Source organism: Hetaerina americana, unplaced genomic scaffold (assembly GCF_022747635.1).
Source record: "Hetaerina americana unplaced genomic scaffold, ioHetAmer1.1.p SCAF_6, whole genome shotgun sequence".
In the NCBI taxonomy this organism is placed as follows: Eukaryota; Metazoa; Arthropoda; class Insecta; order Odonata; family Calopterygidae; genus Hetaerina; species Hetaerina americana.
In genome coordinates this window covers 14,770,960-14,789,282 of record NW_027287205.1, presented here as the reverse complement: position 1 = coordinate 14,789,282, position 18,323 = coordinate 14,770,960, and the positions used below count along the sequence as shown (strand labels likewise).

The 18,323-nt window shown below is 37.5% G+C and overlaps 1 protein-coding gene across 1 annotated transcript in view; it reads left to right on the top strand.

The window, feature by feature from the left end:
* LOC139695260 (protein amalgam-like) overlaps positions 1-9,156 on the top strand; it is a 194,691-nt gene extending 185,535 nt beyond the window's left edge. The window contains exons 8-11 of the mRNA XM_071593954.1: positions 1,527-1,589; positions 1,903-1,959; positions 6,283-6,466; positions 8,994-9,156. Of these exons, the coding sequence (XP_071450055.1) occupies positions 1,527-1,589; positions 1,903-1,959; positions 6,283-6,466; positions 8,994-9,156 (467 nt within the window). The remainder of the gene's footprint in view (positions 1-1,526; positions 1,590-1,902; positions 1,960-6,282; positions 6,467-8,993) is intronic.
* The last annotated feature ends 9,167 nt before the right edge of the window (positions 9,157-18,323 follow it).

Below are 18,323 nucleotides of genomic sequence, written 5' to 3'. Positions count from 1 at the left end.
TATGTATATATATATATATATATATATATATATATATATATATATATATATATACGCGCGTGTATATATATAAATAAGTATGTGTACTCGAATATATACGTATCTATTAACACCTTTACATATGAATAACTTAAGGTTAGTAGGGAAAGGTGTGGATTCAAAGCAAAAATGTTTTTTTATTTTCGGACAACTAAAAGTATCATTTTTATGTGCACTATATCACATAAGTATTGTGCAATTTTACTACTAAATAACCATACTTGAAAGTAAATTTGGAGAAAGAATACAGCCTATTTATTAAATAAAAATCTTCTACTTTCAATTCGTCTGTTAACAAGAATAAATTATAATATAATATATCATTCCACATGTATGAAAGAACATAGTTTCAGAGGCATTTAGAATTCTCGAATGATTCACGTCATTCAGTTTTGTTAAATAACTGAGTATTTATATAAGCCATAAATATCTAAGAGCGCGAAATGAAATTTCGTGAGTTTAATAGCTTTATATTTTTTTACCCTTCGCAATGGAAGAGTTAAAATGCTTCCGAAGACGTTGGAATAGGAACCTAGTTTCCGCGTGTCTGGTCTACGGCGTGGAATAAGGCGAGAATGAATGTCTGAGATGAAATTCTACGGCAACGCACTTTTGAGAGAAGAATTGCTTCCCCTTCCGCCCATCCAGCCCGCCATTACGGACTTGACAAAAGGGCGAGTCCTCCCACGGATTGAATAATTCCGATCCTTCCTCGGCACCCATCTCTCGGCCGTGTTTACTCAATCACGCGACTCGATTCCTCGCGCTTGGCTGACATTGGAATGACCTTATGCGGATGGAAACTTAGTGTCCTGATATACGATTTGAAACTCTTGTGTAATCGAAATACGCGAGGGAGAGAAATGGTACTGGGAGTGGTAACCGGCAAAAGATCAGACCTGAGCGACTTAGGATAAATATTGAAGGATATACCGTCTCTATATTTTCGAGGAAAAGATTATATTTACTGAAATTCCGTAGATATTACCACGGAATACATTAGTTTACCTTACTTAGAGGGATTCTCGAGTATATTAGGTGAACTGCTATTAAAGAAACCACATGGGTATTCCTAAATTGTTTACTGATGTATTTTTTTGTATTTATTGACATGATAGGCATGCATGAATTAACATATGCCATTCAAGTATAGAACACCTTTACGAACGCCTGCGTTAACTTACACGTACGTGCCTATATTGGGTTCCGTTTTGAAAAATTTCTTTTGACTACTTCGTACAAATTTGAGTGTGAAGCGTACTTGCCACAGATATTTCCATCATATTCGTCAACTAAAAATTCACTCATATGTTTCTCATCGTGGGTGATAACTTGGCGATATCATATATGGAGGAAGTAGACCGAATTTTGGTGCAGAAAATATTTTCTATCACGATTGTTAATGAAAGTGAATATTGAGCATTGCTATGTATTTCTGATCCGTTAAATTTGGAAATTCAATGAAAATGTTTAATTCTTTTTTACAGAAATAAAAATGCCCACCAGAATGCCCATCGGCTCAACAGAAAACCAGGTTGTTACTCAGTCAGGTACATATGTCAATATTTAAAGGGTATTTGTAGTTAAAATATTAATATTTATATTTATATCAATTCTTATCTTTAACGAATATTGATATTTTCCAAAGGAAGGAAAAAAGTAAATGGTATTGTACAAAGTATATCTTCAATTAATAAGATCAAAATAACGTTCATGCCTACTTATTTGTTGTCAATTAAATTTGACATGGCTTTTTATCTCATAATACACGAATTATATTTCAATGTGAATATCAAGCCTAAAAAGTATTAAAAACTGCTTTAACTTCAAATTTCAATTCTAAATATATTTTATGTGTTGCAGGCCTTCACCTAAGCACTCAAGGCACCAAGGCTAAGGATACAGTTTTCACCACTTTTGGTAAGAAAATTTAATAGTATTTTTTCTAAGAAAAGACTATTCTATCTGCTGACATGAGGATTAAGAAGGTAATGGGGAGATCAAATGCAGAATTTTCATATTCAAAGCAAAATTGTTTGGCATAAATTCATTTAGGTGCTAATTAACATGGAATTACGCCAAATCATGGAGCTAGAATCTGTCAATTTTCATTCGGGTGTAATCTTCATTCAGTTTTCAAAAGGAGATTTTTGTCCTAACTTTAACTGTAATTATTTCTTTCTAAAGTGGTCCAGCGCAGGAGATGCGGTAAAGTTCTAACTGTGAAACTCATTATAAACATTCTTTCTAATAAAAAACATTAGGTGTACAAATTATTTCCTAATAGGGTGTTGGAAATATATCTCATTTTTCACCTTTCAAGTGCATGACGAATGGCCAAGTATTTGCAATCAAAACGGAATATTATAGATCTTTTAATATGCCAGCAAGATATATTCTAAGAAATCTTAATTTGTCAGCTAACACTGTATAACTAAGTATAGCTGAAAGTTATGATTCCGCTTCGCGATTATTTCCATAGCGTTCCATATGACATCATAAACTTCGTGTATTTTAGGCGATATCTTCAGTTTCTGTTACCTATTCATATTACAATGAATCCTCTGTCATTACGTAACCCGTTTTGATTCTAATTTCTACGCCTATGTCTTGGCAAGAAGGAAAATGGGGAAGTATTTTATTTACAAGAGTTTGCATTGCTGAAAAAAATTCGGTGTCAAAGATAAGCCAAGAATAACGACTATAGTAATGAAAAATACTCGTACATTGGGCAATATTGAATACTTGCAAACTGCTTCACTTAAAATTTTGCATTTCATAAAGTTTGATTGCCAATCGCGCCATGGGTAATATTGAATTTTCTATTTTTCATATCGGCAAAATACTAGGCAATAAAATGCTGCAGTAGTGAAGACAGACATAAAAATATGTTACCGGACGGTATACGCAGTTAATATTTTTGTCAAATCCATTATCAAAGCCATGAAAGTTTGCTTCAAACGACAGTTTGACGCAAACATGTGGATTCTGGCATACATTAAGTGTCACGGAATACGCTTCATGCCACTTATGTCACTGCAGAGAGCAATGTTCCACGGGCGTAGAAAGATAAATTGCGGGTGGCATTCACACCATCACCCCGAAGAGCATGCGGCAACTACTCCTGCTGAAATCGATCGGCGCTCGCACGCGCATTCCGAGAGATATTGAGCGAGGAGATGAAATAAAAACCACCCTTATGTCAGCAATGTGGGTCAATGAATATCTTCAGTTTCATTTTCAATTTATAATATTTTTAAAGAAACTATCCGATGCAAATGTCATAAGCATCCACGAATATTTCTACTTTGTAAAACCAAATTTGATTTTTAAGGATGTGATTTTTAACCGACGTGATATAACTAATTAGTGTAATTTGATAAAACATTAAAAGTTCCGCAAAATGCACGCAGTAATAATTATCGAGCTAAATATAAATTTAAAACATTATTAATTATTTAAGAATCATGCATAGAAAAATAATTTAAAATTATCATTATTTTGTAATCTGTAGGTTAAGGTAGGTTTTGGATGGGTACAACTGCCAAATAAATATTTTGTGACTCCTAACAAAATAAAATCAAGCCACTTACTATGCATCAAGTTTCTCTTCATCTCTGTGTTCTTCCTTCCTCCCTTCATCCCGTCCAACATCCCTATCCTGTTCTATTTCTTTCCTCATTTGCCTAGCATTCTCCCCTCTATTACTGTCTTCAACATCCCACTTCCGATCAAAACACCCCTCATCCATTTATTGGCCACCTTAGAATTTGTCCCAAAAAACCCCTCTCCTTGCCCACTATACCTATTTCTTACTCATTTTTTTTCCTTTAGATCCATTTGACCTTCTCCATTTTCCATCCTTCTCCACACCTACATTTCAAAAGCCTCCAATTTACATCTATTCTCCTGCTTTAGTGACCACATTTCCGCACCGTACATAGCTACGCTCCATATCAAAGTTTTTACGAGTCTTTTCTTAACATCCATACTCAACGTCCCTGTCATCAACTCCCTCCTCCTTGTGAAAGCCTATTTGCCCAGTGCAATTCTTCTCCTTACGTCCCTACTACTTTGATCGTGTTAGTCCAAAACAACACCGAGATACGTTAACTGTTCTACCTGCTCTAGTTTTGGCCCTCCTATTCTAATGTTAATCTTATCCTTTGCCTTCCTGGAAAACCAAAACCTTTTTTTTACTTATATTGATTGTCATCCCACATCGATCGAACTGAATTTTTAATTTACTCAAACATGCTTGCAACCCCTTGGCTGATTGGCAAACTAGAACTTGGCCATCAGCAAAACTTACTGATATTACGAATTTCCCTCTCACTTTCATTCCTACCCCAAGTTCCCCCATGTCTCTTCAATGATTTCCCCCAAACATACATCGAAATGTACCGGTGGTAACGGGCAAACCTGCCTTTCAACTCTTCCTAACACTGCCCATCCGGACTCTACGTTTCCAACTCGCAGCTGAGCAGTCTGAGACATGTACAGATTACGGATTAGCCTCCTGTCCCTACAAGCTATTCACATTTTATTCAATATACTCATTAGTTGTTCCCAATTCACACCTTTAAACGCCTTTTCAAAATCCACGAAACAGGCAAATACGTCCTGATTGAATTCTACATTCCTCTAGAAATGGCATCACGCGTGTCTCTCCCCTTCCTAAATCCAAACTGATCAACATCTATTTAAACATTTTCCCTACCCTCTATCCTTTTGTTGATGTTCCTAAGAACAACTTTAGGGCGTGGGAAATCAAACTTATCGTTCCGTAGTTCTCACATGCTTTAGCCTTTAGCTTTTTCGGAATAGGCACTTAAACTGATCTCATAAAGTCTTGCGGCCAGATTCCTTTTTTATAAATACTAAGAATTAGTTCATATAAACTCCTTCCACATTTTCCTAAACATTTCAGTAGTTCCGCAGGAATTTTTTCTTCCCCCACGGTCTTATTTGATTTCATCTCCCTTAATGCCCTTTCTATCTCAAGTTTGAGTATGCCTGGACCAAAGTAGTCTGCCTCTACGTCATTTTCTCCTTCTATGTCTGAACTTGGCCTAAAATCTTTACCAAATAGTTGTTCTACATATTCTTTTCATTTTTCTTGGACCTTTTCTGTTTCAACTATTTGCTTGCCCGACTTTGTGCCTACATCTGTGTTTATATTCTTCCATTTTCATCTCTTGTCAATCTTACTAATAATGCTATTCTTATTCCATAGTTTCCTTGTCTTTTTCCTATTCACAGTTCCTATAGTTTCTTTTACGGCTTTTTATTTCCTTTTTTTGATGAATTCCGACTTTTTCTCGATAGAACTTTGTATTATCATGTTGCCCAAATTTTTCTTGTCATCCTTCTAATACTTCTTATTGGTGAATTTTTATAATGCTTCATTCCAATTCATTTCCTAACCCAGGTCGGCTTTTTACCGTATTCCACGATTTACTCTAACTCCTTTATTATCAATGCATTTGGTGCTTCTACGAGATTTATCTATCTAGTTTTTCTATCACTACATTTACAAACCATCCGCCCCTGTAATAGCTTTTCGAAACGAATTCAACACGTCACAACAAATAAATTTTGGTCAGAGGTCGCATCCGCTCCCGGAAAGCTCTGCGAATTGATCACACTGTTCGTGAATCTGTTCCCAACTATAATTTAATCTAACTGATACCTCTCTGAGTCACCTGTAATTTTCAATGTACAATACCTAAGCCTTTTGTGGTGCCTAAACCAAGTGTTGATGATGACTAGCCCCTGTCTATTGCAGAAATTAATTCTTTCTCCCCGCGGTCATTCCTTTACACCTAAACAGTAGTCCTCCACCTCATCACCATCTCTTTCTTCACCCATCATTGCGTTTAAATCCCCCGTCACTATCAAATGTTTTACTGTAGGAACACTTGCGATTATGTCTTATAACTGATCGTATATCCTATCGACTTCTTCCTATTTATGATTGCTTGATTTTAAAAATATGCATTAACATTTGATGATAAATACTTATTACATCATATACAGATGTAAATATTTTCTAGGAAGGAAAATGGGGTGCCGAAAGTAAAAAAATTTGTCTCCAGAGGTTCCAGTAAAGGTTTGGAGAAGACTGGGTTTTGCCTATAATCTCTCTTTCTAAGGCTACGTCCGTCGAGTTGCTCGACATTTTTCTATGTGCTTTTCTGGTCGAGATATTTCTTCCCTCACGTCCAAATTTCCGCTTTGCAGTGTCTCCGGTGGAGGCGGTGTCTACGGTGGAGCCGTGGCCCATGGGAGCGCTGGGACCCGTGGGCGAGGCCCCAGCGCAGCGAGTGCCCACGGCGGCGGAGGCGGCGGCGTCGGCGGAAGCGGCGGCCGCGGCCGACGCGAGCGCCCACGGGAGGGCCGCCTCCTCCTCGCTCCCCACCCCCCGGCCCTCCCTCCTCACCCTCCTCCTACCACTTTTCCTCTCCCTACAGCTCCTCTTCCCCCTCCACGCCCCCCACCGCTCGCCCGCTCTTCTTCGAGTGCCCACCGCCCGCGCGCCCCCCTACAGGTGACAATCTCCCCAAGTGAAGGTGAGCACAGGAATGGCGGGTGCCCAAGCACCCAGCCCTCCTTCGACCATGAAGGACAAGATCAACGCATAACTGCAACACCTCTTACTTCCGCCGGGATTGGTTAATTTCAATAAAACTTTAATCAGCCGGATTGGTGAACGCCCGATTAATTCCATATTTAGATTATGTTATGGTGACTATTTATTGGTCAGGAATCGTAAATGTTCAAGGCCAAAACGTAGGAATGTAATGCTGACCTTTGATCGGGCGGCGCAACTTAGATGCGTGTGCAAACGCAGTGTGTAAAATTCGTGCTTCCGCGTGTGTGATGTGGTGTCCTACCAGTTGTGTTTTTTTCCGTAGGAAAAACCCAGAGAGATTTTGTGTTTCGGGTTCGTACCAGTGTGTGCGTGTGTGTGGTGTGTGTATGTGCGTGTATGTGGATGTATGTGTGTATATATATATATATATATATATATATATATATATATATATATATATATATATATATATATATATATACACATATTTACATAAGTATGTATCCATATTTGTGTACATGTATATATTTGGTATATATACATGTTTATATATGCATACATACATACATACTTGCATATATATGTGTGTGTATGTATATATATATATATATATATATATATATATATATATATATATATATATATATATATATATATATATATATATATTTGAATGCATAAAAGGTTTCTCAGGCTTTAGTGCTCGCAGTTGAATTTAATCACCGCACTGAGTGATTGAATCTCAATAGGATTCATGAGTCATCCAAAGTAATGATTGTGCGTCCTGTGAGAAGAATGAATAGTGTGTTGAAAGGGAAGGAAATGCGGCGAAAGGATGAGTGAGTGAATGTGTGATGTGCGATGGACGGAATCTTAATAATAGAAACATGGTGTGGCATATGAATGAGTCCATTATTGTGATGTTCCCGACACGGCATACCTGTGTAATGTCAACTTAAAGAGCATGAGAGGATCTATTTCAGGTGCTGCCTTCAAGAGAAATGTATTTCCTCATAATGTGATCATTAAATGTGAAAAAATGCGCTCTACAATAAAAATAACACTCGTGCATTAGTGTTTTGAACCAAATTTGGTAAATATGTTAAAAAAATAACTTGTCAAGTTAAGGAGTCCTCAACTTTTATCAGAAAACCATCAAAGAACATTTCTAAGTTTAAAGGCAATGCTGCAGGAAACCAACAAAATTTATTATTCACTGATAGTTTTTTAAATATATTGTTATTGATGGCAATGTGAAGCAATTGTTGAATGATACTTGAGGAATATTTTATTTCTCAATTGATTATCATATCAATACACTGTTAAGCGTAAATCTAGATCAGGATGATGCATATCCTTTCAGGTAATTAAATTTAAATCTGTAATCGGTATTTGTAATTTGTGTAAAAAATTAATTCACAAAGAGAATTTATGACCCATCCATGAGCACTCAAGGGTACTCTTTTATTTTAACTGAAGGTGGAAAAATAATGACTCAGAGAAAGGAATATATCTTCAAAATTTATCTAAAAACTTGGCTTTAGGAAATGCAACCTGTGCATTGAAAGTTTCTCCGGGCATATTACATGACGGGTAGTTTAATTTTATTGCTTTTTTTCAGAATGTGCATCTATTTGTAATTTAACGCATCCAAAGATATTTTATGTCATAATTCAATCCTGATTGTGACCCTGAGAGCAACTTCAAACTGATATTGTTAACCCTGTGATTCGGAAACATAAATATTAAATCCTTATTGAAATGTGAAACTGGATCATGGCATGGAAATACGAGAAATATCGTACGAGAATACGGAAATATCGTACAACTCAAAGTCTAACAGGTTTCCCTGCTATTTGGGAAACTGGTCAGTGTCTTATGTACTCTAAAGGTCTTTTTCTTGTATACATCAGGAAAATAAATTTCAACATATCGGAAATATTAATTTACGACTAAAGAATAATACAATACAAAGAAACAGTATTTGTGAGTATGCACTATTATTTGAGAGTACTACGAGGAAATATAAGCTATAAGTAATATTGTTTGTAGTTGATAAAAAGTGATGATCGTATATCGTGTTATGATTACGCCACCGAAAGTAAGCTACATGTGGTACATTATCCTAAATTAAACAGTTTCTTTCATACACCTCAAAATACTGGTCCGGCATTATTTCTATGTATGGCTATTAATAAAAGCATTTGAAGAGATCATTTGAATTATTCAATTAATCATGGAGAATGTTTGAAATAACCCATTGAAATTATCACACTTCAATCTGGAACGACTTGCTGAAGGAATTACAGGTGTTGTAGTTTCCTGTAGTTTCCAATATAAGCCCTCCCATGTTGGACAGGCTGAAGGGAGGAGGTGTGTATGCAGATTACGCGAACCCTTCATTCGAAACCGTGTGGGCTGCTATTCAGTTCTTGTTAGGCGAAGTAAAGAAATACAGCGATGTTAATTCTAGGTCCAACCAAAACATAGCTTTAAAGGTGGGCTACCGACTTATGATGTGACATATTCATCATCGATATTCAACTAAAAGGTAATCTCCTCTTTTACCTTGCATTCAAATGATGCTCTTGTAATTTCTTTGAAAGGAATTATCTTTAAGTAAACTATTTCAAATTATTCTTTGAGATATGTGTCACTTAAACTAGGATTTTTTAACTTTCGATTTGTTTTATTCTGGCGATACTTTTTAAGGTATGAATCATATTTGGTGGTAATTTTGGATTCTGCAACACATTGAATTGTCCGATAATTACGCATACATTATTCTCTGCCTTCGTTCCGTCCCATTACCTATGATTTTCCTTCCTCTACTTCCTTTCCCCAAGGTTCTCTTGTCTATCACTGTCTTCAACATACTACTTTCCATCAAAACGCTCTGAATCTATCTTTCTCGTCTCCTTAGGATTCATCCCTGCAATCCCTTCACCTGTCTTACCCTGTCTAGGACTCCCTTGTTTGTTTTTCGTTTTTGTACTTCTCACGTTTTCAATCCTTCTCCAGATCCACAAGTCAAAAGCCTCCAATGTACGCTCATGAAATTGCTTCAACGACAATCTTTCTACATCTTAAATATCATTGTTCGCATTAGGTCAATTTTTACCTTTAAATTTTGATAAACATTCCTTTGGTCAACTTCTAAAAATATTTTCAAATATAAGAAGTAAAATATAAGAAATACAAAATAGTTTCGGTATATATCACAATAGGAGTGTTTGACGTAGTAAGCGCCTAAAAATGTGCATAGTATGGAAATAACTTTGCAATTTTTTATAAACGTGCAATATTTTTAGTTTATATTGTAAAAAATGATAACTTGATTATTAATTATGGGAGCATACCGGATCGTAGAATCATAGGGACAATACAATAATCATTGGAAAAGTAATTGAAATTATAAAAGAGAAAACATTATTGGAACTTTTTGTAATATGAAGCAATTTGAGATTAGCAATAACAAATACGCATTCAATTTCTTTAGGTGTTACTAAACAATAGTCTGGAAGTATTTCCGTAACCTACTCAATTCGTAAATTTTTGAGAAAATGTTTAATAAACATCTGAAAAGCTTCCAAAAGAAAATTATATCATGAAACGTTGCCTTCAATAGAGAAACATTAGCCAAAATTTAATGCTTTAATATTAAATTATTTTTTCAGTCCTCTTCCTCCAATTTTTTCAATTCTAATTACGTTAGGCTACGAAAAACTTAATCAATGTCTCTCTTAACAGCATTTAGAATCCAGCGCAGAGAAAATCCATAAGTCAGCTTAAGCTAGCGTCTCTAGGGAAAGGATCTCTAAGTAAACGGTAGCAAATATATAAATAAGGGTAACACAGCAATTCCTTAGTTAATATTTATTGACTGCTTCAAAAGCAAATGTATATTAACCGTGAAAAACTATATGTTTGTATTTTATACAATGGAGAAATTCCACCGAGTAAAACGTTAGACGTTAAAAATAGTTTCTTTCATTACTAATCATTGAATTTTAAAATTTGCTTAAAAAAACGAGCTTAAGAAATTCACTAAGCGATTGAGAAATATGATTAATAGAACTAAAACTGCATTTGAGCAAGGGGGTTAAATGTGTGATGGGGAAATCGTTTCATGTGCAATTATTAACAAAGAGAACTGATAAAAATAAAACTAATAAAAATCCATCACTTTCCCTCGTTTCTCTCTGGGTGGATGTTACACACTATCGGCTGTCAAAAGCGATGTGCCACACTCTCTACCCATGAATTGAACAGGCAAAGACCATGAGTTGCATGAAATAGTAGAAATTCCCCTTCTTACTTTGCAGTTCTGCATGACCTGTCTTGTTATGTTGGAGGACTGTCGTATAGATGGTGGTGATTCATTGTTATTCCCTTTTTTTGAATAACAAAGAACTAATTTATTAAGTGAATTAACATTTGTTTTGAAATAAGCCTTCTTCCAATATGTTTGCAAATCTGCACTTTATTTTAAGATTTTTAAATAATATTTTTCTCTTTTCCCTTCCTCTCCTATATCATCCCTTTTCACTTACCCTTCCGACTTGGTGCTTGCACCCCCCGCCACACACCTTTTTGGTGGATCGCGGGCTATTTATGTAGGCATGGCTATGAGTCCTATGCTTTTCATCACTCATTTCCATGCAAGGTCACATCATATTTTTTTAGGAAACATGTATAATTGAATTCGTTTCTCCTAGCCTTTCTACATATTATATTTTAATTGTCACCATCACTTAACTGGCGGCCGGACTGACAGTGGGATGTTCAGAAACCTCACTGTTGGAAATACGGTTGACTACTCGTACCTTTCGACTGGCTCCTATTCTTCACCCTATCTGACATATGGGACTTCGCTAGGAAAATTTATCGCGCTTCCGCTAGCGGAGCTTCACTGGTTATTAGAATACGAGGGTCCTTTTCCCCGTTACCCAAGTTTTGTAGCCCATGGGCAGAATATCTTTTTCGAGTATAAATGAGGCGAACTGGCACAGACCTACCGAGGATATGCGTCGCTACGACGACGGGATGCGTCGTCGTAGCTACGCATATCCTCGGTTGCGCTCTTTACCTGTGTCCAGATTCTCCCAGAAGTTGGGCTCTTTTGATTGTGTGGGTGTGTTTCTTGAGTGCTTGTGTGTGGGATTGGTCTGTGCCAGTCTCAAAGTGTGTGCTTGAGAATATCCTGGAATCTTTAACGGGATCTTCTCCACAGTCTCGTGAAGGATTCTATCTCCATCTGAAATTCTTAAACAGGGTCTCACAGCCTCGTGAAGGATTTCAGTCAGGATAGTGTGCATTTGGCTGTGTGTGGTCCCTGCCGTGTATTAATTTCCCGTAAACCACCACAAAGGGTATTCTAGTCGAGGGGTTGTGGTTGGTCCCTGACGTGGCTCCCGTCAAACCAACATAACAATTGGTCTGATGAGAGAGTTGCGCCTAATTATAACGGCAATTGGAATTTCTTCCGCCCCTCTTATTAACTGAGAGGCCGTAGAGCTCATTTTATCTTGCTTCTCTAATCTTTATAAAAGCACATTCAATATCATCGCTAGGAAATTTAATGTTACTCAAAACGAATTAGTCTCGTATCTTTCTTAAGAGGACGATACTAAGAAAGTCTGCTAGCCGTGAATTTACAGGTTTCATTGGATTCTTCACTCTCTCAAAGGAACATCGTCAAATAATTCCAGAGCAACACAGAACCAATAGTCTTTAAGTGAGTGCAGCCGCCTTTAAGCTACCTCGGACTGGGGCGCCGCTAACCAACAGCTCATTCCAACTTACGCCCGCTCCCTCCGAAAGGCTTATTCTCTTTTTGGGCACCACCAGCCCGCCTCCCACTCAACGGAAAGCGGTAGGGGCGCCCTCTTGCGGCTCAATTACTCACTTAATCTTGCGGGTCGCCCTCGAAGGCCCCCTTGCCACTACCACCACTAGCGCAGCACCAAGAGCCTAATTTAGATAAAAAAACTGCTTAGAGGAGTGGCTATTCCCTCGCATGAACAAAACTCGGATGCACAAAGTCTGTCCTATCTATAAGTATGGCTGAGTTGATTAAAATATTTCTTTAAGAGTAGGCTAATGCCGACACCGGGTTTCTGTACACCCTTTATCCTATCCCGTCCATTCCTAATGGCACAAATGACCTTAGCTGTCGTTCTCTTCCCCTAAATACTACTACTACGAGTCACAATATAGTCCGTTGAGCGTCTCTTACTTGGTGAAGTGGTAGTATAAACTGACCCAAGTGGGGCTGTTGTTAAGTGATTGTGTTATGTTAAAAGTATTATTGTGTTGAAAAGCAACGGCAAATCACTTCAATGATTCATCCAAAAATTTTAATGTTGGACAGCATTGAAAAATGTGTCCTGGAAACTACGGGATTCCGCCCGATCGGCCGTGTTTCGAGCCCGGCAGAGGAGAGCTCAAAGTTCCCCGTTTGACGTCTCACGGACCGTTGAAAAATGGAATTAAAAGTAACAAGAGAAAAGAACACAACGAAAAAGAACGAACAAATTGGAATAGGGAGTTTGAATATTAGGCGAATATTGAGGCTTCGGAATTATGACTCATTATGAATAAGGGAGCAATAACGATAGAGTATTAAACAGCGGAGGAGGAGAGACCCAGCCAGATTTTACAGCAGAACTGAGTAAACTGTTTGCAAGAAATGTAGTAAACATAGAGAAAGGGAAAGACAGAATATAATGAGAAGTAAAAGCTGACTTGGTCTCAAACAACAAGCCAAGAAACCCGAAGATAACCAAATAACTTGACCATTTTTAATTTCACCAAACCAAAAAGTAATCTTAAGTAAATAGAAATGTACCGCAAACGAACAATTGTAGTAGAGTGAGTCCCTAGGTGGAAACATTCGACATAGTTTGGGAATAGGAGCGCTGAGGTAGGTGAACGGATGGGAAAGGGGGTTAGGAACTGCAGTTAAGCGAAAAGCTATGAATTCAGGGATAAAAAAATAGAGTCATACAGGAGTAATGGCTTAATCACAACGAACACAAGATACGTCATTATCAGCGAAAAATAATGGCAAGAGATTCACATGGATATCATATTATATTCTGATACTGATAAATAAGCAGAGCATATAAAAATTGTGCACTGTTCCCCGGAAGCGGATGCAGATTCAGATAAAAATAATAATATGCAAACGAAGTGTTATGTCACATGCAAGAGGACGGGCAATTATTGGAAAGAGATAGTGAAATTTATGCATGTGGACACAGAAACGAGTCCAGCAGAATGAAACCAAGAGTAAGTGAAAAAACGAAGGTAAAACTCAGTAAACGTAGCTATGGGAATATTAAATAGTAAAATGAAATGAACACCATGGATTGCAGATGAGGTAATTTGAAAAATAGGAAAGAGAAGAAAACTGAAAAGGAGGGAAATTAATATGGCGAAACAAGCGTGATAGAATGCAGTATGAGGATATGGAAAGTTACTAAAGTAAGAGTGAATTTGGAACCCTATATACGAAGCGAAAGGAATAAGAAAAGGAAATTGACATAAAAAATTAAAGATAAATCAGTTACCTTATTAATTGGACCCCGAAAATCGAGGGAGATATTGTAAGAGAATAAGACGTAGATGGGAATAGCTCAGGACCACGCCTCCGTTGAGCCGAGATGGAAATAGCATTGAGTGAGTTGAAATCGAATAAGGGTCTTTGATAGATATTATTCCCTCTAAACTACTCAAGAATTTAGGAAAGCGTAGAAGGATGTTTTTCAATGGCATAAGTAGTCAACTAAAAATAATAATTTAGAAATTATGAGGAGGGAATTTGGCCGGAAAATTTCTTCTGATCAGTTTTAGATCCTATTCCAAAAAATGAAAAAGCAGCCATGTGTGAGTAAAATGGAACAATAAATTTGCTTTTACACGCAGCTAAAGTAATGAAAAATAAGAGGATAAGGAGGAGAATGCATAATAACTTAAGGACATATCAATTTAGGCTCAGAAAGAGGAGATGCACTCTTGTTGCACTTGCAGGAATGAAGTGACCGCTAGAGAGGAACGTAAAGTACACTCAGAACGCATTTTCATGTTTTCAACGAGGCTCACGATTGAAAATATTAGAATTTTTTACTATTTTACTAAATATAGGAGTGGATTGGAAGTATATGTGACCAATACACATCCTGTACGTAGTAAAGTGTTAGTAAATATGGCTAAGTAGTTAGTAAGTATTTCTCAGTGTTAGTAAAGGGGGTCTACGGGGCTTCCAAATAGAATTGCGCCTATTAAAGTATGCTTGAAGAAAGTATTAAAAGAAGCATGGGAAATGAAGTGGATAGAAATTGAAGTCGGGGATGAATTTTAAATTTTTTTGACCAGAATTTATTAGCCTGAATTCAAGAGTTTTTAACATCTTAGGAAATTAGAGTGATAATAATGGGATGAAATTAAATGTGGTCGAAATATTGACAATGAGGATTTTGGGAGAGAAGAAGGCTGAATGAAACGTTAGAATTTGACAACAGGAACTAGAGACGGTGTTTCTTGGTGCAAGACGATCAATAGAGTTGGGACATAAGTAGAAGAATTGCTTTCGGTGAAGAAACTTTTGCAATTAAAAATTAATTGATGGTGGGTATGATAAAGAAGATGATTAAGGTTATCGACGTAGGAAACTAAAATTAAAAATATAATGCAGTTTGCATTTTTGAACAGCTCGGATACCCTAGATAGATGGTAGGGGCAGATTGGATAATTATGAGTAGAATGGGAAGGGTGACATGAACGGAAGTAAAATATGAGTGGAAGTTCCGATTATGCCCGCTAAAGAGAGTATTGCTGGTACAAATCCAAAAAAACGCAGAAAATGTGGATAGAGAGCGTTTTCATTGGCGATGTGATGTTGAAGACTGTGTTAGGCATAGGAACAGGATTATGAGTATTAAACGGAATGAATTCAGGGAAAATGCTAGTATAGTTTAATATGAGTTTACTTAAACAGTCAGACTGTATCTTGCTAGATGTTGATTAGAGATGCAAGCGGTGCTTAGCCTACGACCTTTAAAAACCTACATTTCACGGTAGACCACCAAATAATAATAATTTTGTTTACTCGGGACTCTCGGGAAAGTTAGTGGAATGATATACAATATTATTCTATATAAGCATAAGGAAGGATGTTATATAACTCTTTAGATAGATTACTGTCTTAAGACGACCATATTTTTTTAAAAGAGGCTTAGAGACTGCGCAAGTGTTCGCTTTAAAATCGCCGTCAGCAGTAAATAAAAAAGTGATAAAAAACGGGAGAGCAAATAAGAGACCCCCCGAACAAAAGGGCAAATGCCTGCGCCGACTCTGCTTCAATGCCTTCAATATCCCCTTCCTTCGAGGAAACAGAATCCAAATCGAAGCACTTAAAAAGTTCCCCGGTGGAGGCATAAATAAATTAGGCTTTTTTTTCCTCGTTCAGATTGTTAGGGAAAACAAGCAAGCTAAGAGACGAGAGAGCAAAATCAGTTAGAGATTTTATTGTGTGAGTTTGCCTCCTTCCTCTTCGATCCCCTCCCGGGAAACTTCGGGCCTTCCCTAGCCCTCCACACCAAGGCCCACACTTCAGGGAATGCACGAGGAATCGGACCCCCTCGGCCCCGCCGAGCTCCTCCCTTATCCTCCTCCGATCCCTACCCCTGATTCCTTTCCCCTGGGAATCAATTTCCTATCCCGTATCCGTAGGATTCCCGGATTCTCCAATTCCTACCTTTAAAAATCCCCCATCACTCCTTCTTCCGTCACCCCCCCCCCTAGCCCGCCGGACCATCTTCTTCAACCTGCTCCTGCAGAGCTGTCCCCTTCAACCCCTCACCGCCTTCCACAGCTCCCTGCTCTTAATTCATTTCCTTAGACTATCCGCGGACGCTCGGAAGAAGGCTGAGGGCCTAACCTCTCGGGAGAGAAAGGCGATTCTCGCTCCACTCCTCAGAGCCCCCAACAAGACGTAGTCATACTACCCCATCGTGAAACATTTATATTTCCCTCTCGACTCAGCACCTCCGTCTACCACCCTCACCATCCGTCCATCGTGCCCAATTCTCCCACACCTCTTCCGGAATGGACCGCCGAGTGAGGGCGCTTCTAGTGCTAACGGGAGTGATGGTAGGGGTGAGCCGAATGACATGCAAAGGCGGTAATTGTCGTGGTGACTCTTCCGGTTAGCATGAGGTAGAATGCGAGGTGCTGCTTATAATTGAAAGCTTAAGGTTAAAATTAAGCTTCAAGCAAAACTTAAATGCAAATGACTTCATTTTTGACAAAAAATCCACATAACTAGAATGTATATAGGCAATCCAAAATAACGAATAGTGATGAGTAAAGAATATTAATTATTCAAATATTCGCTCGTAAATGTCTTGTAAGTGACAATTGAATCAGTTTAAGTATGAACGAAAGTATTTCCGAGGCGCTTATTGACTGAGCTGACCAATAACATCTACCCTCCGCAAGTATTTCCTACTAATTCCTTCAGGAATAGGACTTTCCGTCTCTTTTGAAAATTATTTTTGTAATGTTTTATTGTTGAGATGGTTATCAGTCTTTATACAATCCAAAACCTTGGCACTTGAATAAATTTTGGTGTCAAGATTAACAAACAAATTCGCCTTTATTATTTGAGTGAATGTGACATTTCTTTCTTCGAGGTAGCATAGCATAGTGTTCTCCAAAAATTTCACTTAAGGAGATTAAACATTTTCAATTGGTGGTAATTCTATGTAAATCATTTCAATTTTATTTATTTTGAATTTGGATGAAAATTGATAAACAACGCTACTACTTTAATCATTATTTAAATCTAAATGAATCAGCGGCCACTAGATCTAATTCTATGACATTGTTATCCACCATATTTATTATTGAATAATTGGCTTTCCTCCAATTAAGGTAGGTTTTCTATGGAATTAAATTAAATTGCGCTGTAATTATTTGCATCACATGATTAAGCACAACCTGACATGCGACATTTCAATAAACACCCCTACAATTCCGCATAATTCCTTCCTTAATTCATTTCATCCAACATGCCTATCCTGTGCTTCTTTCCCTTTCTTATTTTCCCAAAGTTCTTTTTCATTTCCCTTCTATTACAATCTTAACATCCCATTGCTGGTGAAAATGTTCTGCATCCATCTTCCCTGAATCTTTTTGATTTCTCCCTACAATCTCTCCCCTTCCCCGCTACGCGTTCACCTTTTCGTTCTCTAACCCGAAATTCAAATGCGTTCGTCCTACGCTTATCATACTACTTCAAGATTCATCTTTCCGCACCTGACAAAAACACTCTCTATATCAAAGTACTTTTATTAAAGAGACTTTTCTAAACATCCTTACTCAACGTCCCTTTCAACAATTCCCTTCTTTTTGTCAGAGCTTTGGTGAAATCCGGGTTATTTTCTCCGTTTGTACAGAATTTTCAACGAACGAATCGCTTATCACTTTGAGTGGTACGTCACTTCCCCTCATCTTTTTCCACCCTCCTCCAATAGAGCATTTTTTATTGGCCTTGAATGGGAATTTTTCGTGAAAATGGGGGACCTCAACTACTGAAATACCCGAGAAGACTTCATATACAAATATCATATGCTGGAAAGTCACCAGATTTTGGTGGAAGCCTTTTGGCCTAGCGCTATTCTTT